The 26025-nt window shown below is 54.7% G+C and overlaps 1 protein-coding gene across 3 annotated transcripts; it reads right to left on the bottom strand.

Annotated features, from left to right (window-relative positions):
- Positions 1–101: 101 nt before the first annotated feature.
- On the bottom strand, positions 102–25500 carry BAHD1 (bromo adjacent homology domain containing 1). 3 transcript variants are annotated; one of them, XM_028505807.2, is made up of 7 exons: positions 25159–25500; positions 7504–8940; positions 5129–5511; positions 4077–4236; positions 3611–3687; positions 2754–2854; positions 102–2323 (listed from the first exon to the last, which is right to left on the bottom strand). In XM_028505807.2, exons 2-7 carry the CDS (start codon positions 8924–8926, stop codon positions 2134–2136), a joined length of 2334 nt encoding a protein of 777 aa, XP_028361608.1. In that variant the 5' UTR covers positions 8927–8940; positions 25159–25500; the 3' UTR covers positions 102–2133. The 3 variants fall into 3 exon arrangements, with proteins under 3 accessions (XP_028361608.1, XP_028361607.1, XP_035887591.1); XM_028505806.2 differs by having other exon boundaries at positions 2754–2845; positions 25159–25499; XM_036031698.1 differs by lacking the exon at positions 25159–25500 and adding an exon at positions 24980–25070.
- Between the last annotated feature and the right edge of the window lie 525 nt (positions 25501–26025).

Below are 26025 nucleotides of genomic sequence, written 5' to 3'. Positions count from 1 at the left end.
TTAGTGAGCCCTGTGCTGCAAGGGTTAAGAGAAACCCCAAAATAAAGAGTTGTGAGCCCTTCCACAACCACACACACAAAAATGACAGGACACGCAGATGATCCTTTTCTAAATCAATACAATTTCTCAAATTTATTTTTTTTCTTAAAGAAGTACTTCTAATCTCTGTCAAAAGGGAGGTAAGGAAAGGTCCTCCCTCCCTTGTAAACACTGAAATACAGATCTGAGAAACCAGGGTCGACACACACAAAAAGTGCATTTTACAAAATTATCAACTAAAATATATTTTACATGAATTATGCTTCCATCGAAATTCTACCAGCTCCATTTTCAGGTTCGAAAAAATATTTCCACATCTAAGAGATTTCAAAAGCATTTAAGTTCTGGGCAGCAGACCTGGGGAGGAGGGGCCTAGATCTCTCCTGGGTGGGGCTGGCCTCCTGGGTGGCAAGGGCCCAGCACCCTGGGAACCAGCGGGCTCCACGGCTGGCTCTTCAGAGCCCCGATTTTGCCAACTTCTCCTACTGCAGAGTCCTCTGGACTGATGCCTTCCTCCGAACAGCTTATTCCACAGAAGGGACCCTGAGTCCCTTCTCTTCAGGTTTGGGCTGGGGCCTTCCCTGTGTGAATTCACCTCTGAGGCCTCCAGGCCTCTCCCACCGCAGCAAGGAGCAGGAGCAGCCCAGTGTTCTCAGGGGCAGCCCAGGGCTGGGGTTGCTGGGAGTGCCCTCAGTGTTCACTTCCACCTCCTCCTTCAGACCCTCCCTACCTGTCCTCCCTACCCAGTGCCCCCTTCTCGCTTGGCCTGCTGGGTCCGTGTCTGCCCTGCCTGGGGCAGGAGGACCCAGCGCTGCCTTCCTTGACTCCTGCCCCCAGGGATGTGCTCGCATGCAGGTTCCCAGCACCAGCCCCGAGCCACATGGGGCTCCTCTCCCTCTCCCCACCATGCTCCTCTTTGGTACAAATAGGAAAGAACCAGGCTGCTCCAGCCCCCTCACAGAGAGCCCCAGGGCCAGGTCCTAGTCCTGGCAAGGACAACAGAGGGCTGAGTCTCCTAATCTACTGTGGGGAGCAGGGTGAGAACAGGGACCCTGGGCAACAATAAACAAAATTCGGCCTTAGCTCCTACAGCTAGTGGCTGCAGCTCAGCAGGTCTGTGGACTGGTACAGTGTTGTTTCTCGCTGGGTTGTAAATTAGTGCAATCTACAAAAGACTAGGGCGAGGGGTGGCAGGGCAAGGGGGGGCCACAGCACTCCTTTGGTTTGATTTCAGGTGGGTGTGGCTTGAAGAGTCATGTGTGAAGTTCTGCAAGAGGTTTTCTAGAACCTCCAAGTGTAAGGCAAGAGGAAAAGTCTTCAATAAATCAGGTAGCAATTTTCCTTGCCCCCTGCCCCCCACAGCTCCCTTTTGCCCTCCCAGACACGACAAACCCCATGTTGATCAGTTAACTTCAGGGAAGCCAGACCTGCTGGGTGGCCCCTCACTGGGAAGTGAACAGGAAGCTGACACCCATGACTGTGAGGGCCTGGTAACTCATCCCAGCACCAGGGGCTACTGCAGGGGCAAAGGAGGAAAGCCAGGGAAAGGCCCTGAATCCAGGAAGAGGAAGTCAATGCTCTGGAAGCCAGACTCTGGCTCTCTCTGCCTCAAAGGAACGAGCCGGGAGCTGTACTAGAATCAGAAAGAGGCTGGTCCCAGGCTGACGGGGAAGCAGCGGGTCACAGTGGGTGAGGTAAAGCTGGCTCCTGCTGCCCCTTGAAGGGCCCAGGGGAGGATAAAGAAGGCCCTGTTGGGCCCGGTTCCTGAAGGACCTCCCCGCTCCCCCTAGGGCTCAATGTCCCTCAGGCTTGGCCCAGCCTCAGGGAAGACTGCTTCTTTAGGAGTCTCTGCCCAGGGACCGGAGTGGTACCCTGAGCCAAGCTGAGGGCTCTGACGCTTTTCTTATACCCTGGCCTCCCCTCCCCTCCCGTAAGACCCAGAACCCACAGGGGCCCCTGCCCTCCCCCCAAGAGAACCGCAGGCCAACAACCTCAGGCCCCTGTGGCCCCTTAACCAAGTGCTGTGCTTCAAGCAGTGCCCCCTGCCCTAAGCCCCACTTGCCTGTGGGCAGCCCCGATGCGGGCAGGAGGAGGCTACTGGGGGTTTTTGAGGATGCGGCCATGGCGGAAGTCATAGACATGGCGGCAAAGAAACACCAGCTCGGGGTCCGTGTCCTCTGGCACCGTGCGGTGTGGCGGGGTGGAGTAGTCCGAGGAGGGGGGCACCAGTGCTGTCTTCCGGCTGGGGAGGCCCTCGCCTCGGCGCTTGGCCATGGCACAGAATCTGCAGTGACACACCACTCATGTCGTCATCAAAGCCCCCTCTGCAGGAGGGCCATTCCTTCCCCACCCTGTGCAGAGAGCTGGGCAGTTGCCTCTGACCCGGGCAAGGCCTGGTGCCGCCTCCATCCCCATCCAGGGCATCGCCTTCTGTCGCTGGGGAACCACACCCACCAGGGCCTCCCTCACGACCACCTACCAACTCCCCTTCACATTCTCTGAGCGCAGTACAACAACCACCCCCAATTCTGTCCAACCACTCTCCCTCAGGCACAGAACAACTTTTTTTCTTCTTAAAAAATCAGATGGCGCAAGCAGGTTGTAAAGAAAGAAGTTCTGGGAGGCCAGGCCCAATGAGATCCCCTTGGGGACCACAGGCAGCCCCCCCAGCAGCACTGGGGAGAGGCTAGCCAGACACACAGGGCACCACCCACCTGCAGTACTCCGCGAAGGTCAGCACGTAGCACTTCTCCTCGATGCAGGCCACACTGTTCTGGTCCTGGTGTCTCGATGCAAAGACTTCATTCTGCAAAGGCTCAAAAGGAGACAGGATGAGATCAGTTACCGGGCTCAGGAGCACCTAACTCCAAGAAACGCTGGACATTAACCCCAACTCTGCCGTTAAGACTCCTGACCTGAGATCACTCCAGCTAGTGCCCAGAAGGCTAGGGCGCTTCCCTGGAATTTGAGCCAAACTGGTTCTCACCTGGCAGCCCAAGGCATCCCTCCCAGACTCTGTGATGCTCTGGAAAAGCCAGGTACCTCTTCCAGCCTGTCCTTAAGCTTCCTACCCCCACGGCCAGCCAGAAGAGCAGAGGGGAGCTGGCACACGTCTTCCCAAAAAGTCCCAGAGGGAAGCAGAGTGAAAGCAGACCCAAATGGGGGAGACTACACCCGGAGGGCATTGCTGCTCCTAGCACACCTCTGGGTCCAGTGCTAAGGGGTGTCAGGGGCAGCCCTCCCCTCCCTCTCACGCTGCCGGCAGCATCAAAGGGGGCCAGGTGTGCACTTCACTTCCCCTTTCTCGTCTACAGGAGGGCACATTCTGGCACCCCCTGCCTGCAAGGGTTCCCTTTCTAGATGAAGGTTACCATTCCCTTTGAAACGTGAATTGGAGCAGTGCTGAGAAAAAAGACTGAAACCCAGGCCCTTCCCCCAGGTTCTCTGGCATCCAAGGTGACAAGTCTAGGGACTTGACTACCCAGATCCGCCCTCCCCATTCCACCTCTTGTGCTACAGCTCCTCCCCCTGCCACCCCTGCCTTCCCCACCCTGTCTGCCCAGGGGCTCACCTCGTGCATGCTGGGACTGCGGCCTCCCTGTAAGTGCTCTGGTCTGTAATACCACAGGAGGCTCATCATCAGCTCTCCTGGGGGACAAGAGAAGTGGTCAGGGCTTGAGCGGGCAACACCCAAGTTCTTCCTCAGACAAGGCAGGCAGGCTGGCCACTTGCCTTGGAGGCTCATCCAACTTCAGTGCTGGGCCACTCCTGCAGGCTCTAGCCACCCTTGTCCTACACCTCAGGCCCAGCCTGGCATTCAAGTGGCCTGGAACGCCATTAGGCATGAAGGGGATGGGGGGAAGCAATCACAGGTGAGGAAGGGCGACAGGCAAGTGCCCAGGTGCTGGTGGCTGGAAAGGTTAATGGACTGACCCAAATGAAGCCACAAGGTCGTCGGCAACATGCCCTGGCTGAACGAAGGCGGGCTGTGTGAGAAACAGGGACATACCGCCACCAGGTCTAACTGCAGGGGCTACCTGATTCGGGGTTCTCCCAGAGGGCTGAGATTTTGGCCACATAAGGTGTAGATGTCTTTCGTGGGCCTGACTTGAGGAGGACAGTGTCCCGGACTCGAATGGTCTCTCCATGGCGCTCGACCGCCTGGTAGCTTTTCCGAATGGCTGGCTCAGGTTCATCCTGTGTGACAAACAGGCGACACGAACAGGCTTGTGGGGCCACACGCAGAGTAAAGGAGGGAGCAAATGATGTCCTCGCTCTGCCGTCCTCACGGCAGTCAAGGCGCCAAGGATGGGGATCTGCAGAAGCAGTCTGCAGGCTGGCCCCTCCTCCTGAAGCCTGGGCTCAGGGGCAGAAGGAGTCCCCATGGCCGGATAAAGGACGAGAGATGGGAACAGGGCTAGGAAAGTGGGACAGCCTGGGTTTGACCCTTCGACCACCACTGCAAGTGGTGTAGCCCTGGGCAAATGACTTAATCTACTGCTGAGCCTCAGTTTCCTCATCTGTGAAACGAGGATAATTACAGGAACATGGGGTATGTACCTCACAAGGCAGTGGTGAGGTTGGAAGCAGATAATGCATGCAGGGTGCTTAGCTCAGTTCTGGTACCTAGGAAGTGCTCAGTAAATTTTAGTCGACGTTGTTTTCCTCATCCCAGGTGTTCCTGTATCACCGATTTCCTCTGCCTACCCAAGGTTTCCCTATACATTCTCATCTAAAGAGACTCCACAGAAGTCTTGCATTTTAAAATCCAGAATAGAGGGGGCAGCGTGAATGAGGATAAGGGATGGAGACACTTCAGGTAACTTCTCCGAGAGTCAATGACAGAGACAGCAGCCACCAACTGGTCTGTGTGCACCCCCGAGCTCCCTGAGGTGCACAACACGGGATCAGTAGGAGCAGCGGGGCAGGCTGGGCTAGCGTGGCTGGTTCCTGGAGCACAAGTGAGCTGGAGCCCTTCATCATCTTTCAGAGTAGCTAAAGCCAGGGTTCCTGGGACCCACCTCACTGCAGGTCCCGTGTCCCCACAGCCACCCTCTCTTCTCCCCATCGGCTGAGACCTGGCACTCACCAAGACATAGACAGCCTTCTCACAGGCAGCCCCAACGGGCACCCAGCCGTTAGTGCGGCGGCGGCGACGGCGGCGTGGACGTGGGCGCTGGACACGTGATTGCTTGGGGTGGCTGGGCCTGCGGGCAGCCTTGCTCCTCACAGTGTGCCTACAGCTGGAGCCCGTGCGCAGGCCTGACTTGGAGCCGCTAGGAGGCTTGGCGCTCTGAGGGCAAGCACGGGCTACTGTCTGGGGCTCCGAGGTGGGCGTCTGGAGATGAGGGACGGGCTCTGCTGCAGGTGGCACGCTGGGCACAGGGCATCCCAGGAGGGGGTGGGCAGGTGAGGCAGGGTGGCCAGCTTCGGGAAGAGGAAATTCCAACTGGCCCAGGGACCTGCAGCCTTCTGGGGAAAGGAGAAAGGGGTCGGGACAGGTAAGGACAAGCAGTAACCTTGCCCTGGCCTCTCTGCTTTCAGAGCTTGCTCCTGTCTTAGATTTTAAGTGTGAACCCAAAGGCAACTGAAGTGACAGATGGGGTCAGGCGCCTTTAAGGTGTATTGTCAGAGTGACTGGCCAAGCCAGGGTGTTTCTTGACCTTGGAGACTCACAGACATTCTAGCCTGAAGGAAGAAAGGGGGTGAGTAATGGAAACAGCTTCTCTAGCTCTGACTTAATCTTCTCTGAGGCTTCCATGGTGCTTAGGAGCCAGAGAGCTGGACTCGGCCCAGAATATGAATCCCACACCTGCCTCGTACCAGTTGTGTGACCTCGGGAAGCCACTTTACCTCTCAGGGCCTTGCAACAGAAGTAGTAGCTGCAAATGTCATGTAGTCTGTCCTACATGTTTCTCTTATCAATACACTAACTTATCCTTACAACGAGCTTATGAAGCAGCTATCATTATTCCCACCTTACAATTAAGAAAACTAAGACATCAAGGAGTTACTGGTTTGTCCCACGGTCACACGCTAAGGAAGTGAGGGAGAACACCATACTCCCCGTCTGGCTCCACAGCCTATGCTCGATCACATGCCACATGGCCTCCCGTCTGTGAAGTGCTGCAGGGCAGTGCCTGGCACATGGTGCTTACTGGTGTCCCAGGGCGAGGGGTGAGGGCCTCGGGGACCACAGTTAGGTGTCTAGACTTGGAAAGTGGTACAAAAGAGAAGGAAGAGCCAAAGAAGAAGTCTATTCTCATTTCTGAGTCCCAACTCACGCCAAAATCTGAAACAACCAGTCCGGACAGAGTCGACTGGTCTATAAAGCTTTTTTATAGACCCCTAACAAGAAAGGCTGTGGGGGAGGGGAGAGCCCTGGGAAGACCTGGCCTCTCGCTTCACCAGCGGCAGGGCAGACTCGCCAGCCGGGATGGCCCTGGGTCACCTTGTTTCCACCCAAGAGCCAGGAAGGGAGCTTGGAGAGACACGCAAGGACACTTTGGGGGAAGAGAGATCACTGCGGGGGTGTCTCATCAGCTGCATCATAAGCCTCTCAGGTGTCTGGGTCTTGCAGGGAAGGCAGGCACCAAAGCCACAGGCCCCAAGAGTGCCTTGTCTGTGCCAGGGCACCCTGCCTGTTTTTGGGGTGTGCCCACCCCATCCACCCCTAGCAAGGTGATGCTAAATTGGGGCACTTTTTCCCTTTCAAAGCCTGCACAGTGGGGTGAAGATGTTTTACTGCAGCTGGCACCATCTACTGGGCCTGGTACCCCCCATAGCCCTGAATGCTGAAGCTGTCTGGCATGCAGATGGTCTGGGCTCCTGGAAAGCAAGACATTCCGGCTTTCTTTGAGGAGAGTAGAAGGGACATGGGGACAACCTGGCAAAAGCCCTAATTTTAGTAACTTGCTTCTCAGAGTCTAAGACTGGAAATCCCAATGGGGAGGGAAGAGAGGCCCTTCCCACCCCCCTCCACCACCAGCAAAAGGCTACCTACCTGCCAGGCTGAGAAATCTCCATACATAGTGGGGACAAAGCAAGGCTGCTAAAAGCTAAACGTGGGACCCCTTCCCAGGACTGCCCCTAGGACTGGGGCACAAAAGGAGGAAAACACTCTCCCTTCTAAGCCCACTACCTCCCATGCAGTAGCTAGACCCCAAGGATCCCTACAACCCACCTTCCTGGGACACTGTGTCTCAGAGACTCCCGAGTACAGGGGTGTCACACTCATTTTCACCAGGGGCTACATCAGCCTCACGGTCGCCTTCAAAGGGCCGAATGTAAGTTTAGGACTGTATAAATGTAACTACTGCTTAACTGTTAAGCAAGAGCTCGGTGCTGCCGCTGGGTAGAAACAAGGAGCCAGGCTGGATAGAATAAGGTGGAGGCTCGGATTCAGCCCAAGGGCCTTGTGTTTGCCACCTGTGCCCTGTACATCCTATGCCCGGGAAGACTTACCTGCTGCAAAAGGCATTTTGTAGGAACAGCCGCCACAGGTAGTGCCGATGTGGGTAAGAGCAGGGGGCAACATTTCACAGATGCTATAGCCATTCACTTCAGCGTCCTCGCTGGAGCAGTAGTGAGAGCCCCAGGGACGGTGCTGGAAAGGGGTGCCTGCAGGCACTGATCTCGGGGCCAAGAGGAGCCCCTCAGTGGGTGCAGCCACTGGGGACAGCTTGCCCTCGGGGAGCATAGGGCAAGGGGAGTAGCCCCCACACTGTAGCCCATCTCGGCTACAATACAGGTAGAAGCTGCCTAGCGCAGTGAGCTCAGGCCGGCCACACAGGCCACTGTAGTCGGCAGGGTTGCCCGGCATCGGCAGAGGGGATAGCTGGGGTGTAGGGAAAGAGGGCTGGTGCAGTTCCTGCTTGGGGGCAGGCGACTCCTCTCCTGGGCGCCCAGGCTCTGGCTTCAGGGCTGCCTGCCCACCCATCAGCAGGGGCAGGTGGGGACGTAGCCCTAAGGGGCTCTCCAGAGCCTTGCCCAGGGGCTGGTAAGGTAGCTGGCTGGCTGGCCCTCGAGGGGTGGCAGATAACCACGGCTCCTCAGGGCACTCTTGCCAGCTGGGTGAGTTTGCAGCCTCCCCAGAACTGGCCCCTTGCCGGGCCTTGGGATAGTTCTTGCCATTGACTTTGGCCCACTTTGGCCTCAGGGCCTTCAGTGAGGGTGGCTCAGTGGAGCGACCATCTGCTTCCGGGTGTGCACGAGGTGGTCGCAAGGGTAGCTCCCGCTCCTGGCTCAGCTTTAGGAAGACAGCTGCATTCAGGCTGGCCAGCCTCTTGGGAGCTGGGTCACCATCTCGGCGAGCACCTTCATCAGGTGCTGGCTCTGGGGACAGGTCCCGACTTCCTCCTCCGAAGTCCCCCAGCTTGGGCCGCTTCTTGGAAGAAGACCAGACCCCTGTGGCCCTGTCACGGTCCCGGCTGTGGTGAGGGTCTCCTCGACTGCGGCGGCTGCCTGCCAGGCTGCCGGTGTCGTCCCGCTCCAGCAGCAGGTTATTGAGGGCCTCGGCGTTGAGGGAGGCCAGGCGCCGCTTGCGGGGCTGGGCGAGGCCAGTGTCCTCACTGGATGAAGCTGGGCTGGGGGGCTTGGGCAGGTCAGGGGGCAGCTCATCAGCCTCATCTGCACTCCGTGGACCAGCCACATTCTCCAGGCGGGTCAGCAGCACTTTGCAGGCCTTGGGCTTCTCAGGAACCAAGGGACGCTTACGCAGCGGGTAGTTCTTGCGGCGTCCTGTGAGATGCCCTGGGCTCTCAGGCATGCCTGGCTCCACACCCTCCGCTCCCTGCTCCATATTGCTGCCTTCCATCTGCAGGGGCTCCCGGCGGCCAATGGGGCCCGAACTCAGCATGGGAAGGGACTTCCTCCGAGTGTGTGTCATGGAGTACCTCCAACCTGCAGGACAGAAGGCAAGCAATGAGAGAAGCCCACCCTGGTCTGCCCTGCCGCCACCTGCAGTCCGTCTAGCCCCACCCACAGTAACTCTGGCCTACCCTCACCCCATCTCCAGCCTGGATTTTCAAGGGACCCCTCTTCCGGAGTGCTAAGGTCCAATGAGGTCAGCTACCAGTGGCTCTGCAAGAAATGGTTGCCCCATTCTTTCAGCCCAGGATCCTCTGAAGTAGCCCCTGAAGAGGCTACGGAGCAATACAGGCCCCAGGGTCAGAAGACAGAAGGAGCCAGGGGCAAAGGTGGTTCTGACTGTTTTTCTCCCACTGGCTACTCATCTCAGGCCAGGAGGATCTGCAGACGCCGAGGCAGGACAGGGGCTTGTGTAGCGGGAGCCCATCTGTTCCTTCAAAAACATGTGGGCCAAAAAGTTTGGGTTTTTTTAACCATAAGATGGCTCTAGTAGCACTTAGTTGTCTCTAACTTCATTCTAAACAATTTTGTTAGGTTGTGCTGTGACAGCTGTCATATCAGTGTGCATTTAAAAAACAACATCAAAATTGGTGAATTTTTGTGTAGTCATTTTAATACTGGTGATGGAAGAAAATAAGCAGCATTTTTGGCACATTATGGCTGCTTATTTCAAGAAAGGTAAAAATGTAACTGAAATGCAAAATACGATTTGTGCAGAGTATAGAGAAGATGCTGTGACTGACCCAACGTGTCAAAAGTGGTTTGTGAAATTTCGTGCTGCAGGTTTCTCGCTGGACGATGCTCCCTGGTCGGTGGACCAGCTGAAGTTGACAGCGACCAAACCAACACATTAATTGAGAACAATCAAAGTTATACCACATGAAAGAGAGATAACATACTCAAAATATCCAAATCAATAAAGTTACTGGTGAAAATGAAAAAAAAAAAAAATATGCCTTTTATTTTACAGAAAAACCTAAACAGACTTTTTGGCCAACCCGATATTGCCAGCACCCCCCCTCCTGCCCCCCATTGTGCTGGGGCCTCTGAGGTCGGCCACAGGATGATAAGGAGGTGGGCAACGAGGAGTTGCGAAGAGGAACCTGCCTGCTGGGCCTGGAGGAGGCAAAGTCCAGCCTGGGAGGATGCCCTGCTGAGCACGCATGGCAAGGCAACTACAACCTGGATCTGGCTGGAAAAGCTCAGGAAGGGTGAAGGCCTGGCTGTGAGGAACTGGTGGTCAGGGGAGGCCGTAATGGACCATAGGGAGATTCAGGAGATTCCAGGGAAGGGCAGCCTAAGCAGTGCCAGAGCCCGCGGAAGGGACGTTGGTAAAGCCAGAGCCAGCATTTCTGGGCAGAAAACCCAGATGGCACACTAGTGTTGTACATCTTTAACCAACCCCCTCCCCACCCCGCCCAGTCACTAAGAGTTAGGAAAAGAAAAGTGTCAAGAGAAGGCTGACTCAGGGGGCTAACCAAAGCTCCCCCAGCCCTGCCCTAGTCCTCAGGTCTCCCGCCTGGTAGGCAAGTCTCCAAGCAGGAAGACAGATGGGGGAGTGCCAGGACGCCCAGAGCTTCTTACAGAAAATGGCCTTGAGGAAGCATCGTGCCCTAACTTTGCTTGTCAAATCCTCTCCCCGACCCCACAATGTACCTGGGCAACTGGACCCCATTCTGAATGAGAGGCCAGAGCCGGGGGGTTCACTAGAAGCTTGGCCAAGGCAATGAAGAACGGGGGGGGGGGGGGGGGGGGGGGGGGCAGAGACCATTGAGCTCCTCGTCTACTCTGCAATCCAAAACACGGTGCTGTCAAGAAAGGTGCCAGCAAGGCCCTGCCCTTCATGGCACCCTGGGACCCCCTCCCCAACCAGCAGGCCCAGGCTTTCAAGCTATATTTTCCTACTGCTATTGTTATTCATTTTCTCTCTCTCTCTCTCTCTCTCTCTCTCTCTCTCTCTCTCTCTCTCTCTCACACACACTCTCACACACACACACACACACACACACACACAGAAGCTGCAGCCCTCCTGCTGGGCCAAGACTTAACCCTGAAAGTCCCAGACCTGAGCGCTCCCAGGGATTCCGGAGCCCTTCCCAGCTTGCTCCAGTGGCCTTGGGCCGGTGGCTAGGCTCACTGAGTATATCGTCTCTCCTGAGACCTGCTCCACTGGTAGAGACTGAAGAAAACCAGGCTGAAGGCAGCGTGGGTGTCCCTCGCCCCTGAGAAAGGACTTCGAAAACTGGAAAAAGAAGGCAGCATGCCAGGAGTTGCCCTGGCCTCAGTGTGGGGACCTGCCACTGCCCAAGACCAGATCCCAGGGCATGACAGTCACAGAAGGCCAATCCGTTCATTCCTGAAGCACAGACAGAAGAGATCCTACAAAACCCCAGGCATCTGCTAGGCTCCCTTAGACTTCTGCTTCTAACCAGGGTGACCACTCACCCATTTGCTCAGCCTGCTGATTAGCAATGTATCCACCCTTTCGCTCTCGAAAGCAACCCACGGGCTCTTTTCTCAAACACAGGGCACCCCTGTGCCAGAGGTGGCGGAGCAGCAACAAAGAGAAACACATCTGTATTTCCTAGGAAAGCCTAGGCCTGGGCTTCTCTCACCCCCAGAGGGCCTGGAGATGGAGGGCAGTGAACAGACCACACCGCAGAGCAGGGGCCGAAGCCCCTCGACAGGCCCCGAGTTACTGGAGGAGCCAGGTCTGGGAACCGCTGGGGGCCGAGGCTGAAGTGACCTGAGCCTGTGGCCTTTAAGGACACAGACACGTAAAGAGCAAGGACAGGGTGGATGGGAAAGAACGGGAACACAGGGGGGCGCTTTCAAGCCTGGAAAGCCAAAGAGCAAAAGAGCCCTGAGCCAAGGGTGACTGGTCTGCCCCTACGTCTTGCCAGCACTCCCCCTCAGTTTGTCCGCTGCCTGGGTAGATGGGATTCCGGGACAATTTCTCCCCATTCGGTCTCTACCTTCAACGTGCAAAACGTCCCGAAACGTCCCAGACTGGGGGGGGGGGGGGGGGGGGGGGGCTTCCACTTTCATGAGCCTGTCCCCAGAACCTGGAAATGCGTTCCCTTAAGAATCCCTCTCTTCACCTCCAGTCCCTCAGGGACACCCACTGTCACGTCCTTCTGTCCTTCCCCCTCGCTGATGGGCTGACTATCTGGCTGACTACCAGGGAAGCCTCTAAATCACTGAGCGTAAGTCACATTTCCAAATCAGGCCCAAGAGCCTCCTGCTAGCCTCCCATGACTCTGCCAAATCCCGTCACCAACTGAAAGCACCCAAGGCCGTCAAAAGCACACTGCAGACAACTCTTAGCTTGCAAGCAGTGCCTAAGGCTGCAATGTCACTCACCATCCTGAGAGGAGGCTGGGGTCTCTGTTGCCTGCCTCGCTGCACTCCAGACTAAGGAGAGCCAGACCGGTGAGGAACTCCCTCGGCAGCCACTCCCCCACCACACACAGCCCTCTGCGGGTAGAGCTGGGTAGAGGGGGTGCTGCAGGGGGTGACCCAGCTCCTCGGGGAAAGAAGATCCTGGAAAGCAGTAGGCTTGGTTCCCATTCCAGCTCTGCCAGTCCTCCTGCTGTCCTGCCTCTGCTACTTACACAACCAGGAACTGCTACCACTGCCAGGGGACAAGGGTGCCTGCGTTCTTGCAGCATTACCCTCCTCCTCGCTGCGAAGCCTTGTCTTTTCAGGCACACACAGTCCAGGCCCGCTCGGGACAAGGTTCCTAGGAGGGACTCCCCAGGGCACATCACCACGCACCTAGATCACGTCAAGCAAGTTCTCACTGAAGAAAAGCAGTCTGACCGCCGCCAGCTGCCATGAAGGACAGCTGCTGCTGGTGGTTTCTCCAAGTGAAAGACCAGCAAACCACACGGTGAATCCAAAATCACAGGTGTACTTACTCTAAAGACAGACAACAGGCCATCTCAGCCCCAGGCACATGGGGTCTAGAAATCTAGGGAGAGAGCAGGCCCAGGGAGAATGTCAAGGTGCTGCCCCCACCACCCAGGGCCGGGGGAACTCATCTCCACAGAAACAGACAGGGAGGGAGGACTTGCCTCTTGCCCTCCAGCTGTAGCACACCCAAGGCGTTGTGTGCAAGGGAGGGTCAGAGGCTTGGAGGGGTGTGGGCTGCGGGCACCTCTGAGGGGGAAACCAGGGTGGAGCATGGACAGGCAGGTCAAGCCCAGATTTCTCCAAAGAGCAGAGGTTGGTCTGTGGCAGGAAGAGGTCCTGAGCCTTGGCCCTCCCCATACTTACCAGTTCCAGGCCATAGTCCCCACGCCCAGACTCAGGGATCTGCCCTACTGCCTTTCCTTGTCAACTGCCTTTTCAAGTTTGCTTTTTAGGCTTTTTGGCTTATTGCATTCAAGGGGATCTTAAGTAAGGGCAGACCAGGTGGTCACCAAGGTAAGAGCCAAGAAGAGCCCTGAACCAAGGCACCTCCCAATTATACACCTAAAGCCACACAACTGGCACTGAGTTACTGCCCTCCTCTGTCACCTCTCCTGGAATCACCTCCCTCCTTCCCTGAAGGAATAACACTTTCTCACCCTGGCCAAGTAGCTCAGCTGGTTAGAACACTGTCTTGCTAAACCAAGGTTGTGGGTTCCACCACTCCCCAGTCACGGCAATACAAGAACCAACTAATGAATGCACCAATAAGTGGAACACAAATTGATGTTTTTCCTCTCTCTCTAAAATCAATACATAGAAACTTTTAAAAAAAAAAAAAAAGCACCCTTGCTCATGAGCACGGAGTTTCTTCCATCTTTTACCGGAGAAGAAAAGCAAGAGCACGAAGGCAGGCTCCTGCTCCTTTTATTTTAGTTGAAGTTATCTCATGGGAAAATGGAAAAGTGAAGCTGCTGAAATTCTTACGATCAAGCCAGGTAAAGAGACAAGGCTGGCAGAAAGAACCAAACCTTGGAGTCAGGCAGACCTGGATTTAAATGCCAGCTCTGCCCCTCACAGCAACTTACTCCTCTGAATAGCAGATTCCTTCGGATACCCCAAATGAACCTTCCCAAAGAGTAGTTGGTAAAGATGAGAGTCACCCTGCTCAGGAGTCTACCAGGGCAGGAAGCAAAGTTGTGTTCCGTCCCCCTGCCCCCCCCTACTTCCAGACCCACAGATGCAGGTGGGCCTGCCCAGTTCCCCACAGTAGGAGTCCAGCTTCCTCTGTGAGAAATCTGAAAAACAAGAGTGCACCTCGGCCCTGGCTGGCGTAGCTCAGTGGACTGAGCACGGACTGTGAACCAAAGTGTTGCAGGTTCAATTCCCAGTCAGGGTACATGGCCTGGGTTGCAGGCCATGACCCCCAGCAACCGCACATTGATGTTTCTCTCTCTTTCTCCCTCCTTTCCCTCTCTCTCTAAAAAAATTAAATAAAAAAAAAAGAGTGCACCTCAACTCTGCTTTGCTACTAGTCCACAAAAAACACCCAAGTGTCAACCCCAGAGAAAGATGGAAATGCTGCTCTTTCTCCATGCAGGCCCCCTGTGGATGAATTGTGGGGGGTTCGGTTTACAACACAGCAAGAGGGCAAGGGGCAGAAACCATATCCCAACAGACCCTGAACAACTGCTCCACACTTCTGGGGAACACTCTACTCCACGGTGAAAGGTGAGCTCCTCAGATGCTAAAAGCCTGGGGATGGGGGTCAGAGGGCTTGCGTTCTGCCTGTTTGTGCCATCTGACTGCTGCTTCTCGGTGGACACCCACAGAAAGGTGAAGTCCCTGACAGGCAGCACAGAATGAGCCCAAGGCTCAGGGCCCCGCCCCCTGGTGCCCATTGGGCCGTACTCATTGTGGGCTCTCAATTCACTGACATCAGGTTGAGATCCTACAAACACGTGGGCAGGAAGCACAGGCCTCCCAACCAAAGGGAAATGGCCTGACCTGCCTGGACACAGCTTGTTTTATAGACTGCCCTCTGGTCTGGCAGCCATCTGAGACACTGAGCCTGTCCCTTGGAGGCACCAAGCCCATCTCAGCCTGTCAGACCACCCACTTTTACACTTCACACTGGGGGCTCCCAGGATCCCTGAGAAAGGGGAGCAGTCCTGCTGGGAAGACCCACCCCCACCCCACATGGGGTGTGGGGTGCAGCTGGCCCTATCTTTAGCTACTCCTGCCCTCTCTGACCACCCCAATAGGACAGCCCAGACACACAGGCCCAGACCCGTACCGAGTGTCTAGAACCTCCACACGCACCGTCTCCTGTAACTGTAAACAAGCATAAATCTTAGTGGGGAGGGGAAAAGGGGTGTTTTGTTTTTAAAAATTATTTACTTATTTATTTGTTAGAGAAAAAGGAGGAAGCAAGAGGGAGAGAAACATTGATGTATAAGAGAACCATCGATCAGTTTGTTGCCCCTTGCACATCCCCAACCAGAGACCTGGCCCACAACCCAGGTATGTGCCCTCATCAGAAGCCAAATTGGTGCCCTGGCTGGTGTGGCTCAGTGGATTGAGTGTTGGCCTGCGAAGCAAAGAGTTGCTGGTTTGATTCCCCGTCAGGCACATGCCTAGGATACAGGCAAGATCCCCAGCAGGGGATGCTCAGGAGGCAGCCACACATTAACGTTTCTCTCCTCTTTCTCCCTTCCTTCCCTTCTCTCTAAAAATAAATAAATAAAGTTAAAAAAGAAAAAAAAAAAAAAAAAAAAAGAAACCCAACTGGTAACCTTTCAGTTTGCGGAATGACGCCCAACTCACTGAGCCACATCGGTCAGGGCAAGGGAATTTTAACTCAGATTATAATAACACAACCCCCCCATTTTATATTAGAATTGTAATTAAGTATACAACTACAGGGGTGGGGAAAAGTAGGTTTGCAGTTAGTCGTGTGGAAAATAATACAAAAATAAATAATAATACAAGAATAAACTGTTTTGTGTACTCACAACTGTAAACCTACTTTTGCCCACCCCTGTGTGTAACAGCAGAGTTGGTGGAATCGCCTCCTCACTGGAAACTGCCAGTGCTCTAGCCTTCGGGCAAGGTCCGCCCTACAGGTAGCGGGGCTGAGGGAGAGAGACAGTGTACTCCCTGGATCTAGAAGTCATCACGTACATGCAGACCCCTGAACTAGGACAGTGGGTGAAGAGCATTGTGTTTTAGTCAAACCACAGTGCTCTGCTTTAAGCAACTCTAACCTGACAAATTAGAAGGTAATCAGGTACAACACAAAACTGGTCTTTACAGCTTCCGTTAAAGGCACATACCCCTATTTTAAACAGTCTGCCTTCCCCTGGCTTCCTCCCAGCACACAGCTCCTGTGTGCCCAAGGTAGGCCTGTACCTGCAGGTGTGAGTCCAGCTAAGCCAGAGCACCCGAGGCTCAATCCCAGGCACACGGCACCTCTGTGACCTTTGCTCAGTCAGCCAACATCTGCTGGCTCCCCGCCACGGCTCAACACAGAGGACAAACTCACATGGTTCTGGAAGCCACTTGGTGCTGCTGCTAGCCCTAGTGGGCTTCGTCAGCAAGCTGAACTTCTCTGAGCCTTGCTTTCCTTGTCTACCCAGCAAGGTTGTTATGAGGATCAAGTTAAATGAGAACGTGTGCCAAGCGCCTGTCATACAAAGGGTGATCAATACAAGCTCATTCTTTTTCCCTACATTTCAAGTATTAAGCTAAGTGCTAAAGAAAAAAAAAAAGCAAAAACATGTAAGAAACTGGAGCTCTGGGCTGGCAGGAAGACACAGGACTAGAGTGTGACAGGGATTGTGATGGAGTGCCCAGAACTCGGTGGGGCGCACTCTCACTGCAGGGCAGCCTCAGAGGGCGCCCCGAGCCGGGGCTCCATTCAGACACTGACGGCTTCCTGCATGCCAGGTGTGCCGAGGGAACAGAAAAGCCCAGTAGGAAGTGGGCAGCACTCTGAGAAATTCATTTCACAAATGTTTGGATTCAGGAAGGGGCAACAGACAAAAGCTGAAGTCTTGAGGCAGCAGACAAATGCGCCTTCCCCCAGACTCAGGCTCCCTCAGACCTTCCCACCCAGACTCAGCAGTGCCCGGGCTCAGCCAGAAGCAAATCTCCCCGAGCGGGACACGCTTGCTCCAGGCAACTAACAACTCTGGGAGATATAAAACAGGAATAGGGCTGGGCTCCCCAAAGCTCAGCAACAGGCCCTCAGCAGAATTAGGTAGAAACTTCAGGTTACTAATGCACCATTCTTAAAAAACAAAAACAAACAAACAAACAAAACAGTTCACCGGCCTGCTCCTGGCCCGTCTCCAGGAGTGGCAAAGGATATGTGCTGGTTAAACCACCAGGACACTCTAGGAACCAACAACTTAGATTTCTAATATGGCTTGCCAAGACTGGAGGTGCTATTTCATCCTGAACAGAAAGTGGCCAGCCAGGCAGAGATGGAAGCTCTGCCCTCAGCCTCCCCACAGCAGGTCCTGACCTTCTGAAGGAACCTGTCCTGAGGAATAAGACCTAAGACTAGGCTTTCCCGATGCTCCACCAGTGAGAGCAGAACCACAGGGCGGATCTTACCAGAATTTCGGGCACCCTTAAGTGATTAGTGGCACCCCCATTAGGTTGCAAGCTCTGTGGGGACAGGCAGGTTCTGCCTTCCTTACCACTAAATTCCATCCATAGGGCTTAATAAGAGCTTGTTGAATGAATGAAGATCTGGCTGCCCACCTTCCCCAACTCATAATATTTCTACCCTAGATAATGGCATCACTTGGAGCCCAGGACAAGAAACTGACCTCCAAACTCGGCCGCATCCCCAGGAGTCCACTGTGCCTCTTCAGTGTAATCCACAGTTCAATAAACAGGGCTACTCCGGGAAATTGCTCACGTTTACCCAGCACACCCTCTTTCACTATCATTCTCTTTCTTCTCACTCTCAACTTGCCCAGGTATCTCAGAAAATAATCCTCTCATTCCACTTCTTATTCCCAAATCTTTAAGGGAGCCAGGGTGGCCCTGTCCGTGCAGCTCAGTGGACTGAGCACCGGCCTGCAAACCGGTCACAGGCTCGTTACCCAGTCAGGGCACATGCCTGGGTTGTGGGCCAGGTCCCCAACCAGGGGCGTGCAAGAGGTAAAGGTCCTCGGTTGGGGGTGTGCAAGAGGCAACCAACAGATGTTTTCTTTTGCAGATCACTGTTTCTTTCCCTCTTTCTCCCTCCCTTCCCTTCTTAAAAAAAAAAAAAAGAGAGCAAGAGGCACACTTCTATCAAGACAAGGAATGTCACAAATATTAAGGTGAACTCAGCAGCGAAGAACCAGTTAGCATTACCAGTCCCCAAATGCCCTAAGTGTGCAGGGTAGGAAAGTCTCGCCCCACTGCAGAGGCTTCTGGTCTAACAGGATGGCTCATGTTTGTCAAGCACTCACTGTGTGCCTGGCACCACCCTAAGTGCGTTACATTTACTCTCATTTATCCTCACAACCACCTCACAGGGATAGCTATTATCTCACCCCCAAAAGGAGAAAACAATGGTACAGAGAGGCAAACTATTTCACCTCTCTGTACACCATCACTGGGACCCGGGACAGCTGCTGGGTCCCGACGGACACTGGAGACCATCGTGTGCACTCAATTCTGTTTTTCTGTGTTGCTTTCATTACTGGCATCAACTCATTATTAGTTTCTCCTGATTTTTCATCACATGAGGAACTGAGGATGTATTCTGATTAAACATATTGTATTCTGATTCTCATTCATTGGTGAACTGGCCAAGGAACATGAATGTAATTTTACAGATTGTTCTCTCGAAAAGTCTGCTCAAAGTTCTTAATACATTTTTACATGTACTTTTGAAAACAAACCCATTTTATATCCTAGAAAAGGGTAAAGGCTTCAAAAAGGCATGCTGTCTCGATGTTACAGTAAATCCAGAAAAGTTGTCTACAGACATCCCCACACGTCTAACCACACTTCCTTACTCAGACGCACTGCCCTTCCTTCACCCGAGCCGCAACGAAAGCTCAATCTGTCACACTCCAGAAAGACTTTAGTGTTTGAAGACATAGTAACTGCCCCTTGGTTAAGTAACTCCTCAAGGCCAAATAAATCCAGGTCCTTTCAATTTTCTCAGAAGATCTCTTATAGTCATTTCATCAATTTTATAATTATTTTTATTATTTATTTTTGGAGAGAGGGCAAGGTGGGGGGAGAAAGAGAGGGAAAGAAACATCCATCAGCTCTTATACATGCCCCGGGGCGGGGCGGGGGGGAGTGGAACCCACAACCCAGGCATATATCCTGACCAGGAATCAACCATCAACCCCTCACTTTGCAGGACAACACCCAACCAACTGAGCCACACCGGTCAGGGCTATAGTTCTTTTTCACATTCTGTCTGAACTGTCCCCTCCAGGCACACAGCAGAGGAGGCCCCTCACTTCTGAGGCCCTATAGTGGAAATGTGAATCTTTCCTTCTGGCATACTTGTCAGGATATCCTGGCACCAAGCAGTACCCTAACGCTCTTCCCGTGATTTCTATGAAGAGCCTCTAAAAACTGCTAATTCACCTCTATACCACTTGGCCAAATAAGAATGTCATTAATGAAATGAAGTTCCCCCAAACATTTCAGACAGGTAGCAGCAGTTGGAGATGGGCCTAAGTGTGGTCCACCCTCCTCCGCAGGCGGGGACGGAAAACTGCCTCTGGGGAGAGTACAGGGGCAAATGGGCCTGGAGACGGACTGGGAGGAGGAGCGACCCGCTCCACTCCAGGTGAGACCCCAGGGTCACAAAAAGCAGAAATGTAACAGATCCCTTCTTAACCTCACCTCTGCCTCCCAAATCCACTAGAAAAGCTAATGTGAGAAAGAGGATGTAGACCCCAAGTTCCTATCTGCACCCATCCTGTTAAGAAGAGTCACTTGTCACTTTTTCAATTCAGATAACTTAGTGTGTTGGAGAAAAGTTCCCATTTCACATCTCAAAGAGGCTAAGAGACAAGGCCATTCTTTTATTCTTGGTGGGCTGGGCTTGCAGAGCATCTCAAGGGCAATGCTATTTTTTATCTTTTTCTGACGGGGGCGGGGGGGCAGAGGGGAGCACACTGAATCAGGTGAATAACCAACCATCCCTGCAGGAGTATCCCACTGGGAAATACAGAATGTGGATGAAAATGCTTCCCAGGACACAACACAAAGTCCTGGGCACGACTGCCCTGAAAATGGCTCACCAAACCCTCAGTCCTCTGCTTCCCTGTTTCTAGACCAAGTTGCCCAGGTTAGGGCACCAATCCCCCTCCCCTCAGTGAAACCCCAGGCCCTAGTGGTGCTTAGCAGCTCTTCATCTGCCCCTGAACAGGCCCGGCCCTGAGCAGGCAGGCAGTCTGCAGCCTCCCAGCCGCCACTGCTCTCTTCCTCCTCCTCCCTGTTAGCCGGTTTACTGCTCATTAGTGGCCGTACCAGGAGGTGGGCAGGGGAAACATAAAGGAACTGAAATTCAAACCAGTCTGTTTTACTCCAGTTAGGTGCCTTCCATTAAACCAGGCCGGATTTCATCCTTCAGGTCCTCTCTGTCCCGTTCTGGGGAGGTCAAAGCAGCACAAAGGGTGCTGCGGAATCTCAGGACCCCAGGCATCAGAGCCTGCTCTTCCAATCATCACAAGCTCTTGACTACACCCTGTATTTCCCATGTTTCCAGGGTTAACAAGGCACTTCTAGCCATGAGCTGGTCCATCAAGTCAAGGCCAGGGACCTGCAGAGCCGGAGTGCTGGGTCTGCCCCGAGTACCCAAGCACACTCTCCTTGTCCCTTCGAAGTCCCCAGCACAATGGCAAGTTCACAAAGGAAGTGAGTCTTGCCAGGCTGTGCTAGCAAATTCCCATAAATACTTAGGCCAGCGTAGTACTGCTTATGTACAATGCTTCCCCATTGAGAGATGCTGCTTTATTTACATTCTTCACAACCCATTCATAAAAAGGAGGCCCTTTAATGTTGGGGTTGTCCATATAATGCTCCATAAACCTGGCAGCTTCGGCTGGGAGCCTTAGTTCAACACAGGCTACTTCTCAATTCCAGAGGCTTTTTCCCCTTAAGTTTTTTCTTTCTCTTTAATGACTCACCTTGCAACAGGGCGCTGAGGCCAGATGTTGCCAAAGCAAGGCCAACAGGAATAAGAACAGATAAAATAAAAACACACAAGTCCTCCTGAATGCTGGGAAGGAGAGGTAGGGAGGAATGAAAATAAATAAATTGAAAATTCCCATAGAATTCCAATGTGAAGCACAGTGGAAGGATAAATTCCTTCTAGGTTTACTGAAACTTCCTTTATGGATGTCAAAATGCTCCCTAGCTTACACCCTTACATACCAGAGAGAGTGTGGACGGGATTTTTTTTAAACCCCAAAAGTAAAGGTAGAAGATGGCTCATTCTGGTTTTTCATTTGTATGGCAGATGATTTAAAAAACAATTATTTTTTCTGATTCTGCATATGTGTTTCAGGGATTGCTGGAACTAAGAGGGGGCACCATTTGCTCAGAATGAAGACACTCAGGCAAACCCCAGACAGACAGAGAGGGCTATGTTCTCGAACCCAGAGCAAAAACAACCTGAGCCACTGAGGAGTGAGCCCAGGGGCTGCATTCTGAGGTAGCTTGTCTTCTGCTACAGTGGAAGCAAGGAGAGTAGTAGTGGGGATTTTTTTTTTAATTGACGGGGAGCGGTCTACATTGCCATGGCAACTGTGAGGGGTGGCTTTCCAGCTTGGAAGGGAAATGCTGGTCCATTAATCATCAAACTGGGGCACAAAAGAGAGGTTTGGGGGAAAGGGGATGGATGTAGAATTTATTTTTTCACTGTCTAGACTCAAACCAGTCACCACTCTTCGTTCCCATTTCCCCCATGGTCTGGGGTTGATGGTGAACAAAAACTGAAGTTCTGAGACAGCTGGGATCAGAGCCTTCCTTTCTGATGGGTCCACTGTGGGGCTGATCATGCCTCCCACATCGGCGATGACCCTACAAACACCTCTTCCAACGCCAGTCCCCAAGTCCCATCCATGGGCCAGACCCAGGAATCCTTTTCTGTTCTCAGAACCCCGTTTTCTCCCTCATTTACACCTGGGACTGAGAAGAGATAAAACATATGGATTCATTTAGCACGGACAAGGAAAACTGCGTAAGAGCAGCAAAGCCGGGTGGAAAGAATGGCCTGTGCGATAGGAGTGAAACGGGATTACGGTCTAATTCATGTCTATATCACGTCATGAGAGTAACCCGCAGGACAGACTTCTCACCAGATGAGATACCAGAAACGGCTAACTTTCCTTTGCTCCCCACACTAAAGCACCCCAAACATGCCCTATCTAACATGCCTTTGACAGAAAAGGTTGGAAACCACAAAGCATTCCATACTGAGTATTGCTAGGAAAGCCAAAAAGAAGGCTTCCCCTCTGTTCCTACCCAACTAAGCAGTCAACTGCATTTATTCATTCAACAAAAACAATGTGTATGACACTATCAGAAATCCTGGAATATTCACGCCCACTCTCTCTCTCTCACACACACACACACACACACACACACATACAGGTTTAACAGTCAATGTTGGCCTCGAGTGGTTTGAGTGACAGGGAGAGGAAGGATGAATAGGGTTCAGGCGGGAGAAGAAGGCAGCAAGGGGCTCCTCATTGGGGAAAACTGGGCAAAGCAGCAGAGCAAAGATGCAGGGAGATAAATGTGCACAGCATGGCTGGGGGAGTCAGGGGGAGGGAAGTGTCTGCAGTTAGACTGTCGGAAAAGGGGAGCCACTGCAAGTCTGGGAACAGGGGAATGACAAGGCAAAGGGGTGCTTTAGGAAGAGTCATCTAATAGCTGTGTAGAGACGGGATCAGAAGGATCAGATCAGAGAAAGCAGGAGGAAAAGGGAGGCCAAGACAACAACGCAGGCCTGACATGAGGCTGGAAGCACAACAGAAAGGACAAAAAGGAGGGAGAAAGCTATAAAAAAGAGAAAAACCTCTTCACTGGCTAGCCTCTTCTGAGCCAACCCTCCTAATCACTTGATCTGACTGGCGAGAGACTCCTGGCCAGGTAAGAGCCTGTCCAAGAGGAAAACCATTGTTTTGGCAATTAATTCCCTTTTACATCCAATGGCCAGACCAGGTCACCCCCTTTTTACTGCCACCAAAAGAAATCACATTCTGTGTAGCCCCAAAGAAGGCACAAGGGCCTTCATCATTCTCTGAATCTTAGACATACAATTAAATTAATCTCAGAACAAACTTTAGTCTCCTGCATGAGGTAATACATCACATTCCCACAAGCCTCAAACTCCACTCAGGCTGGGGTGGCCATAAACTAACTCTGTGCCCATACTAAGCAAGGCTGACAGGCAGCTTTCCCAAGAGTGAGATTTCAGCCGACTACAGCTGGGAGCAACTCTTAACCAATAGCTACCAGAGGTAGGACTCAAACCCAGATTCTTAGCAAAAATCTGCATTCTAGACAGCCTGAGTCTCCACGTCGTTGTGTTTCCAACTATTCCACCTCGGGGTCACATGAGGGAACATGGCAGTTCTGAGGGAATTTTTGCAAATGAGAAAACAGCATCTAGAGCTGGTTACTGGTGGGCTTAGAGGAACCCATATCTTAAGCCACTGGTTCCCAAGTGTCCTCCAGCTGGCCAAGTACAACGTGTTCCTCCAGGACCTGCGGTCCCTCTAGGGCCCCTTTCCGGAAGACATGGGTATGAAAAAGGTAGGAAGTCCAGTCCCTCAAGTGACACAAAGGAAAAGAATTGGAAGGCTTTTCCACTTAATCATTAAATTTCTGCCTGAATTCATAAACTGAGCTTCTCATTTATCTATGTGAGTACCTTCTTTGGCTACTAAAAAAAGTGCTAAAAGCAGTTAAGGATGGATTGCTGGAGCACATCTGGAGGGTGTCTCCTAGTTCCCAATACAATTGATCTGTCCTCTTAAAACTGTCGACAGTGGGTGACTGGGAGAAGTCCCAGGTGGGACTAAACCTCTACCCGTGGTCAAACTGCTTGCTGAAACCCCTCATTCCTAGGAAGGTCTACAATGATTCACCACGCTGTCGCCTGCCTCGGTAGGTCCAGCAACCTGGTCGTTACCAGCCAGGTGCCCTACTTCTACCCCTGTGCCCCTCCATCCTGGCGAGGTCGACCTCACTCTTCCCAGAACCTCGTGAGGATCCGCGGCTGGAACGGTGAACCAGTGCCACAGCTCTTGTCGGCGGGCGCCCCGGCCCCCGCAGTCCCCCGGGCAGAGTCCGGCCCTGTCGCCCGCCCCACCGGATGATGGCTCGGACCCGCTCCCCTCCCCGACGCCACCACCTGCGCCCGCTCCGGCGCCGCCTTTGTCCGGCGCTTCACCGCCGAGCGGGCCCCTCTAGCCCGACCTGACCCGGCCCCAGAGGAGCGGCGGCGAGGCAGGCAAGGCAGGACCAGGCCGGGCCCAGAGCACGGGGTCCCGCTGTCACTTGGAGGCGGTCTGACAACTTCGATCCCTCCGCCCCACCTCGGACTCGGCAGCCGCTCTGCACGGTCCCCGCCGGGCCTCCCGCGGCCCACACTCGCTTCTCGAACCGGTTCCCTTCCGTCTTCGGCGCCTCCCTTCCTCTCAGTCCGATCCCATCGGGTCTACACTACCCCCCATCACGGCGCAGCCCCCATCCCCTACCCCCCCATCTAGCAATAACCGGTCAGCTCCTAGCGCCGGAGGGCGCCCCCACCCTAAGCACGCAATCCCGCGGCGCCGCCCCCGGCCTCGGCCCCTAGCCTCAGGGACCGCGATGGGGGAGGGGGCGCGGCGGGGGAGGGGGGCCAGGGCTGCGTCGCCCGCGCACTCGGAGGCGAGCCGGCTACGCCGCGGCAAGGAAACAACCAGCGTCCTCCCGCCCTCCGCGGCCCGGGACGCCCGCGCCGCCGCCGCACGGCCAAGCTGCTACCCTGCGGCCGCCACCCACCCCGCCCCCGGCCATCGAAGCGAGCAGCCCCCGGGGGCTGTCACCTCGAGGTGTGCCGTGCTCCCCGATGGCGGGACCGTGGCGCCGGACCCGGGGGAAGGATCAGGCGCGAGTGAGCCGGCGGCCGCACCTGCTTCGCGTCGTCCGTCCGTCCGTCCCTTCCCCGGCTGGCGGGGGCGGCGGCGCGGCGCGCTCGGTGGGGCGCGCTGACGGGCGGCCGGTCCTCTCCTCTCCACTAGCCCGCCTCCCTCGCCCGCTCCCTCCCGCCCGCTCGCCCCTTCCCCCCCCCGACCCCAGCCCTTAGCTCACCGGGACGGCGGCGCGGACGGCGCAGCTCTGGGCGCCCGCAGGCCCCAGCCGGGCTGGAATCCGGCGGCTGGAACCCCCCGGGGGCGCTCAATTCCCGGGCTCCACGCTGCTGCGTCAGCGCCTCCTCCTGGGGGCCGGGGCCGGGCGGGCGGAGCGGGGACCGCGACCGGGCGGGGCCGTCGGGGGGGCGGGCGCGCCGGAGCAGGCGGACGGCGAGGGCCGGACGGGCGGGGCAGGCAGCCGGACGGGCGGACGGCGGGGGCCGGGCTCCGGGATCCGCTACGCCGCTCGCGGTTCCTCCACAAACTCCCCGAGAGCGGAGCCTCCGCCACCCTCCTTCCTGCTTCCTCGTCCCCAACCAATCAGCGGAGCGCCCCTCGGCCAGCTCCGCCAATCAGCCGCCCCGCCCTGCGCTGGCCCCGCCAGCCAATCCGGCCCTCGGCTCCCCCTCCCAGTCTCCGACCAATCAGAACCGTGGGTCGGTCGTCCCAACGCAGGGGGCAGCACGAGGCGGCTGGGGGAGGCGGTGCGGGGAGTGGTGGGGCCTTGGGGGAGGGGTACGGTGCCAAGGGTGGTGGCGGGTGGTGGTTTTCTTTGCCGGCTTCTTGGATTTTTCTCTTCGCCTGCAGAGCCTAAGCCTGTATCCCATGGTGACCCGAGCCTGGAATCCTAATCCCCCAGCTGCTACCCCACCCCTGAGAAATCATCTTGCCCCCCGCCCTGGTCGTAACCCCTCCACATCCCGCTTCCTCCTCCTCCCTAGCACCCACTGGAGAAAACTGCGGGCCAAGGAACACCCCCACCCTCGCCAGCGGGAGCTGCCCCCAGGGCAAAGCTTCGGGAAGACCAGACGAAAATCAAGCGAGG

This window comes from Phyllostomus discolor, chromosome 1, assembly GCF_004126475.2.
Source record: "Phyllostomus discolor isolate MPI-MPIP mPhyDis1 chromosome 1, mPhyDis1.pri.v3, whole genome shotgun sequence".
NCBI classification, from domain to species: domain Eukaryota; kingdom Metazoa; phylum Chordata; class Mammalia; order Chiroptera; family Phyllostomidae; genus Phyllostomus; species Phyllostomus discolor.
The sequence above is the reverse complement of the archived record's forward strand: the minus strand, read 5'-3'. Positions and strand labels throughout refer to the sequence as shown.